The 7,839-nt window shown below is 51.7% G+C and overlaps 1 protein-coding gene across 1 annotated transcript in view; it reads left to right on the top strand.

The window, feature by feature from the left end:
• The window catches only part of IFNGR2 (interferon gamma receptor 2), a 16,808-nt gene that overhangs the window by 6,064 nt on the left and 2,905 nt on the right, over window positions 1–7,839 (top strand). The window contains exons 3-7 of the mRNA XM_027637542.1: window positions 1,230–1,356; window positions 1,812–1,987; window positions 3,447–3,595; window positions 4,636–4,786; window positions 5,484–5,638. Of these exons, the coding sequence (XP_027493343.1) occupies window positions 1,230–1,356; window positions 1,812–1,987; window positions 3,447–3,595; window positions 4,636–4,786; window positions 5,484–5,638 (758 nt within the window). The remainder of the gene's footprint in view (window positions 1–1,229; window positions 1,357–1,811; window positions 1,988–3,446; window positions 3,596–4,635; window positions 4,787–5,483; window positions 5,639–7,839) is intronic.

The raw sequence follows: 7,839 nt of genomic DNA on the forward strand, positions 1-7,839 counted from the left end.
CCCCCCCAACAGCAGCCACACCTCGAGCAGAGGCCTCTGTCCTCTCCCACGTGGTGAAATGCGTTTCAGAGTTGGCAGAACTCGAGGTTTGCGAGTGGGGCTGAAGGGGTTTTGTCTCCAGCTGTCCCCTGGAAGGTGTCACTGAGGTCACTGTCCAAGTTAACAGGGGGCAGATGGTCAGGGAAGATGTGCTCTGGGATGTGAGGACAGTCAGAGGTGGGATGCAGGTAACTGAAATAGGTGAGCTGCTGTAATGACCAGGGGTGGGGGGGCCTTGGGGAAGGGTTTAGAAAATGTGTCCTGTGAGGAGCAGCTGAGGGAGCTGGGGGGGTTTATCTGGAGAAGAGGAGGCTCAGGGGGGACCTCATTGCTCTCCCCAACTCCCTGACAGGAGGGGGCAGGGAGGGGGGGTCGGGCTCTGCTGCCATGTCCCGAGGGAAAGGAGGAGAGGAAATGGCCTAAAATTGCACCAGGGCAGGGTCAGATCAGAGATTAGAAACACTTTCCCCCTGCAGGAGTGGTCAGGCCTTGCAATAAGTGTCCCAGGGAGGTGGTGGGGTCCCTGTGTCTGGGAGTGTCCCAGAGGTGTCTGGATGTGGCCCTTGGGAACGTGGATTAGGGTGATTGTGGTGGTGCTGGGGTGGGACTGGATGATCTTGGAGGGCTCTGCCAGCCTTGATTCTGGGACCTTAATTTATGGCTTCGTGGGGCTGGGTGAGGTTTGTTGTTTTGTGCTGGACTTGGTACTTTGGTACTTTCAGCATTATGTTCTGCGTGGAATGAGTGAAAACAGGGAGTTCAATTCATAGAAACAGAGAATCCCAGACTGGTTTGAGTTGGAAGGGACCTTAAAGCCCATCCAGTGCCACCCCTGCCATGGGCAGGGACACCTTCCACCAGCCCAGGCTGCTCCAAGCCCCGTCCAACCTGGCCTGGGACACTTCCAGGGATCCAGGGGCAGCCACAGCTTCTCTGGGCAACCTGGGCCAGGGCCTCCCCCCTGAATTGTATCAGTGCCAGTGCAGCTGGAAACCAGGTGAGGAGGAGGAGGAGAAGTGGTTTTGCCTGAGAAGCAGTGACAGTGTGGTCTGTGGTAGTAGCACTGCAGATGTGATGCATGATGACAGCAGTGAAATTATGACACGTGGTGAGGGAATTCGGAGACCAAAATTTGGTCACTGTGCGCTTGAACGTTTCAATAATTATTTTTATTCCTCTTCTTACTTTAGAACCTTCTCCCCATTTACCGGCTCCAGAGGACGTGGAGATTTATTCCTATAACTTCCATAGTTTGCTGAGATGGTCTCCTGTTCCAGTGGAGACAGGCTCGGTGTTATACACAGTCCACTATAAAACGTGAGTAAACAGTTCTAAAAGCAGCTCATTTTGTCCTAATTCAGTAACACAATTGGTTTTAGAAACCTGAAACGTGTAGATATCAATAAGCACAGACAGGAAAGCATGTTTTTTATCCCAGCTGCTTTTGTGTATGTCCAAAAGCAGCATCTGAGAGGCTGTGATATGTCCACTGAGCTGAGGAAAGATTGGAGACGTGAAGAGCAGCCAGAAATGTTGGCCAGTTCCCTGCAGAATTTTAGTCTGATTCTCTCTGGTTAATTTTTAATTTTCCCATTTAAATTTAATTTCCTTTGAGGAGATGGAGGTGCTGAGAGGGCCCTGGGGTTGTGCCCAGGTGAAAGCCGTGGGTTTGTAGCGCGTTACCTCCGTACCAGAATCCTCTGGGTGGGAGGGATTAGTTTGGGTGCTTGCACTGTTCTGCTGTGTTTATTTGTGCTTTTCTGGCGAAGCAGAGGGGCCTTTCCTGTGTGGAATGAGATGAACTGTACCCGGATCCCCCGGACCCAGTGTGGGTTCCCCCTGGAGATTCAGAAGCGGCGCTGGACGATCTTCCTGCGCGTGAGGGCTGAGCTGGGGCAGCTCCCCTCAGCCTGGGTGCAGGCAGGGCCCTTTGTGGCAGAGAGGGACAGTAAGTGCTGCCTTTGCTGTCACTGGCTCTGTCTCTCTGTCTCTCTTTCTCTCTCTCCAAGGAGATTTCTTTGAGAAAACTGTTCCACGTTTTCAGCTCTGTTGTGCAGAGCCAAGGTGAGAGGGTTGGAGGTGTTTGCCCACAAAGACAACGAGGTCTCGCCGGGATTTGACACTCCCTGGTTGTGCTGTGGTGGGTCAGGGCTGTCTCAGCAGGTGTCACGGGGGAAACATGGGTTTCCTGGGGTGATTGAGCCTTCCCAGAGCCACAACGTCCTTTTGTTGGGGAGTTTTCCACTTTCTCATTTCCCCCCTGAGCACTGCCCACGTGAACCCCTTGGATTTGTGGCAGTCTGAGGCAAACCCACCTGCTTCTGCTGAACAGATCCCTGTCCTGATAAATACCAGTGGTCTGATAAATGTAAATTGTCCTCATAAATATGAATAGTCCTGACAGATATAAATAGTCCTGACTGCAGTGTAGAAATGTCAAGGACACTTCTTAAATTATAGAATCCCAGACTGGTTTGGGTTGAGAGGGACCTTAAAGCTCATCCAGTGCCACCCCCTGCCATAGGCAGGGACACCTTCCACTAGACCTTGCCAGGGGTGATTTTGCTGTTAATAAGTACCACAGGCAGTACTTTATTTGTATTTTTTATGATTTAGACCTCAAGAGTATTTCACAAAAGGAAATCATCATGTTTATCCTGAAGGTCAAATGGAGACATCAAAGCAAGGAGGGGGAAAGCAGTTATTTCTCTTCCAATCTATTGACTCAGAGCACTGTGGGTTTTAGGGAACATGGAATTTGTGGCAGGCTGATCAAAGGAAAAAAAATGGCCAGTAACTGCAGATGAACTTGGGTATTTTCTAGTTAATGTTTACTGAATTACCAGCTAGGTAAATATTGTAAATATATTAAGTACATGAGGAAATGTTTTCCCTTTCTTGAGAAAAAACTGTTGAAATTTATTATGTTTGCTGAGAGTGTACAGGGAAGGGAACAGAGCTGGGAAGGGGCTGGAGCAGCAGGAAGGGCTGAGGGAGCTGGGGGGGCTCAGCCTGGAGAAAAGGAGGCTCAGGGGGGACCTTCTGGCTCTGCAACCCCCTGACAGGAGGGGGGAGCCGGGGGGGGTCGGGCTCTGCTGCCAGGGAACAAGGGACAGGAGGAGAGGGAACGGCCTCCAGCTGTGCCAGGGGAGGCTCAGGTTGGACAGGAGGAGGAATTTCCAGGGCTGCCCAGGGAGGTTTGGAGTGCCCAGCCCTGGAGGTGTCCCAGGAAGGCCTGGCCGTGGCACTCAGTGCTCTGGGCTGGGGGACAAGGTGGGGATGGGGCCCAGGGGGGATCCATGGGCTGGGAGGGCTTTTCCAGCCCCAGTGATTCTGTGGAGCTGGAGCCAATCCATGAGCTGTTGTGCATCCCAGGGGTTCACTGCTCTCTCTGTGTTTGTTTCCAGCCACTCTGGGCCCCCCCAGGGTGAGCAGAGTGAGTGCCAGCTCTGACTCACTGCTCCTCAGTGTCACCCCCCCTTTCACACCTGAGCCCGGGGACAGTTTCCAGTATCGTGTGTTCTACTGGGAGAACACAACAAGGACCACGAAAAAGGTGAGAATTCTCTCTTATTTCCTTTGTTCCTCGTGCCTTGGAGGCTGGGATGTGAGTCAGTGGCTCTTGGCAAAACAACAACTGGAGGAAGAAATCGACTGTATTTTGTCTCTGCCCATGAATGTCACCACGGGGAGTCCTGGACGGTTAATTTGGCCTTGACACAAGTACTGCTGCATTCCCAAACTTAAAAACCCATCTTCCTCTCCTCCATGTGGAACAAAGGCTAAAATCCCATTGCAGATCAAGGTTGAGAATCAGTGTCAAAGGTGACTTTTGATTCCAGGGTTTGCTTAGGGAATGTGGAAACCTGGAATCTCCTTCCTCCTTTGCTGTGCTGGGAGCTGCAGGAGCAGGGCACAGGGCCTGATGTGCCTGTTCCCAGGGCAGAAAAGGTTGTTGGAAACATGCTGGGGTGAACTGGGATGAGCTGGCCCTGTTCATCCTGAGACTTGGTGTTGGTCCTGTCCTGTGCTCCTGCTGCTGCCTGGGGCCTTGGGAATTGTGTTGTGCACAGGCCAGTGTTGTAGGGGAGGTATTAAGTTAAAAAAAAAAGAAGCAGCAGCTTCCAAATGACATAATTCTAAAGTCAAATATTTAAAAAACAGAAGTAGAAAAATATTAATTTATTTAAGAAAAATGTTAACATTTAAAAAACCCTTTCGCTTCAGAGGCCTTAGTAAGTCACCTCCCTTTCCTTCCTGTCTTGCACCAAATGTGTGTTTTTCTGACACTCACACAAACACCTTCATTTGAGAGACAGGAAAGAAATGGGGAAGGCTCCACTCAGGGTTTAATTTTTCCCTGCCCTCCCTCTATATTTTGCCCTTTGCCTGAGCTGCTGCATCAAAACATCCAGGAAAGCTGGAATATATTTCACTGCCTCTCTTGTGTGGGAAAGCTGAGTGATGGAAAAATAAAAAAATAAATCTGGGTTTTTTGAATGAGAAACTTAAATGGGGGAGGGATACTTGTGTTGGGAACAAGGCTGGTTTTACAGTAACACCTGTTTGTTTGGGTTTTTTTTGTCTTTTAAACAGGAACAAGAGACACAGAATACACTATTCCAAATTGGAAAACTAAAGGAATCAACACTTTATTGCTTTAGCCTTCAGGTCGAATTCCAGGGAGTCTATGGTGAACTGTTAGGACAGCAAAGTGCCCCAGAGTGTCACAGAACTGCCATCAGTGGTATGTGGGGTTGGGGTAGTTCTGTGTAGAGTGGGATGAGGTAGAACATGAGCCCTGGATCACCTGAGCTGGTCCCTTCCATACCCAGTTTGTTGGGAGTGCTGAGGGCACCACAGAGTCCACAGCTGTCACTGATGGCAAAATAATCAGGAATCATCAGTCAGTAACTGAGGGTCTGTGTTGGGCTCTTCCTTTTCCTTCATAAATCCTGCTGGAATATGGGATAATGGAGTTTGGCCCCCTCTGGAATCTGAAGTTGATCCCAGGGCTGGAGCCCCTCTGCTCTGGAGCCAGGCTGGGAGAGCTGGAGGGTTCCCCTGGAGAAGAGAAGGATCCAGGGAGAGCTGAGAGCCCCTTGCAGGGCCTGAAGGGGCTCCAGGAGAGCTGGAGAGGGACTGGGGACAAGGGCTGGAGGGACAGGACACAGGGAATGGCTTCCCAGTGCTAGAGGGCTTCCCAGTGCCCTGGCCCAGGTTGCCCAGAGAAGCTGTGGCTGCCCCTGGATCCCTGGAAGTGTCCAAGGCCAGGTTGGACAGGGCTTGGAGCAACCTGGGCTGGTGGAAGGTGTCCCTGCCCATGGCAGGGGGTGGGTGGGATAAGATGATCCTTAAGGTCCCTCCCAACCCAAACCGTTCCATGATTCCATAAATATGAACCTGCTGTAGGTACATGGATTTTTTTTTTTCTGCTTTTCCAGAGGCAACCAGAGCTGGATTCATCACCCTGCTGTGTCTCTCGGGGTTAATCCTTATAAATCTGGCTACAGCTGGTTTGCTGCTCCTGTGGAAACACCACAAGAAAATCAAACAGTCGTTTCAGCCACCTCTGAAAATCCCCTCACACTTTGAAGAGGTACGTGCAGAGGTTTTGTGTTTCTCCTGCAAAAGAGGGAAGAGGAACCAGGGCAGTTGTTGCCCAACAGGAATAAACAACTGTTGTCTCAGGGTGACTTGTCTGATGCTGATCTCCCACCTTGTTCCTCTGTTACTGAGCTGGATGATATTTTACTGTGTGCTGAGACACAAACTGTGCTGGGCTTTCCTGTAAAACCCCGAGGATGACTCTGACCCGGGTTCCTGTTCCCCTTTTTTGGCTCGTCTCGGCCCTCAGGCCCCAAACTGGGGCTCTCTTGGAGCTTTTCCTCTGTTTCCTGTAGTGGGGGGTTGACCTTGGCTGGGCACCAGGTGCCCACCCAGCTGCTCTATCCCTCTCCAGCTGGACAGGGGAGAGAGTGAGGTGGAAAACAACTCATGGGTTGGGAGTTTATTTAAAGCAAAAAGTAAAGCTGAGCTTGCGTGCGCAGAAGCCAAAGAGAGCAGGGTTTGTTCTCTGCTCCCATGAGCAGCTGTGGTTGGCACTGCTGGGAAGCAGGGCCTGGGGACACAGATGGGTCCTCAGCAGGAGACACTGGAGACAGTGAATGCCCCCCTCCTGCTCCTGCCTCAGCTCTTACATCTGAGCTGAGCTCATGTGCTCTGGAATATCGAATCCAGCAGACCCCATCATCCCTTTGCTCCTCCTGGCCTCCAATCCTGTTCCTGCTCAGAGTATTCACTGTCTGACCCCTGCCATGCCAGACCAGAGGTCCCCTCAGCAGGATCAGAGGGGTTGCTTTCAGTCCTCTTACATCTGAGAGGTCGCTGTTTTCTTTCTTGGGTCTCTGTGGCAACTCCATGGGCAGCTTTCCTGGGTGACCCCTTCTTAACACTTCCCTTCCCTCTTAATTCACATGCTCAGGCTTCCAGCTCAGAGGTGGGTTCACCATCCCACTTCTTCATGTCTTCCCCTGGTCACACAGAAAGAACCAGGGTTCACCATGTGGCCTGAGCTTGGGGCTTCCTTTCCCTCTGCCCGGGGCAGGAGGGGACCGGTCTCTTGGGCTGCCCCTGGGAAATGAGGTGCTGGCCCGTGGGAGTGAGGAGGTGCCCAGAGTTTCTTCCACATCTTGAAGCCATGAGGACATGAACTCTACAGTTTCTGGATCCATCTTTGGGTAATATACTGGTACCAGACTGTTAGAATATGACACAGGGGTGCTTTGAACCGCCTTCCTCCACATGGTCACCGTGCAAGGAACATCCTCTGGCTCTTTGGGGGTGTCATCCCTTCTTAAGTTACTGGAGATGATTTCCAGCACTGCTAATTCTCTCAAGCACTGGATACCTTCATCTGCAGTGGCCCCACTTTCTTGGGGAACTCCTTAGATCTTCCTTGAATGGATCCCTTTCCCTCACACTTGGGAGGAGCCACCTCCAAGACTGTAAATTGTTCTCTGCTTTCCAGTTCCTCTTTCAATTTGACTGTCTCTGGTGAGGGATCCCAGCTGGGCTTTGTGACCTTCCAGTAGTTGACTGTCAGCCCTGTTGTCCCAGCATGGAAGCAGCCAGGCAGGAATCTGCTCACCGGGCTGGCAGCTGGAATCCTTCTGCCAGTCCCGGAGTTCTGAGGAGGTCAGAGACTGGGTAACCTTGGTTTGGATTTGTCTGACTCCCTTTGGTGAAGGACCAGCTTTCTTATCTGTCCCCTCCCCTCCTTCTACTCCTTCTTCCTCTCCTCCTCTTCCTGCCTTGCCAAACCCTGCTATGGCCCTGTCCCTTGCCTTATCCATTTCTTCCTTTTCACTGCTGGGGCAATGACTGCAGTTGTTGTGGTTTGAGTACCTGTCTCATCCCTGTGTCCTCAGGACAGTTTGGGTCCCTGTGTCATCCCTGTGTCCTCCAGGGCAGTTTGGGTCCCTGTGTCATCCCTGTGTCCTCCAGGGCAGTTTGGGTCCCTGTCTCATCCCTGTGTCCTCCAGGGCAGTTTGGGTCCCTGTGTCATCCCTGTGTCCTCCAGGACAGTTTGGGTCCCTAATCCCTGTGTCCTCAGGACATTTGGGTCTCTGTGTCATCCCTGTGTCCTCCAGGACAGTTTGGGTCCCTGTCTCATCCCTGTGTCCTCAGGACACTTTGGGTCCCTGTGTCATCCCTGTGTCCTCAGGACAGTTTGGGTCCCTGTCTCATCCCTGTGTCCTCAGGACAGTTTGGGTCCCTAATCCCTGTGTCCTCAGGACA

This window comes from Corapipo altera, unplaced genomic scaffold (genome assembly GCF_003945725.1).
Source record: "Corapipo altera isolate COAL_440 unplaced genomic scaffold, ASM394572v1 0, whole genome shotgun sequence".
Lineage (NCBI taxonomy): Eukaryota > Metazoa > Chordata > Aves > Passeriformes > Pipridae > Corapipo > Corapipo altera.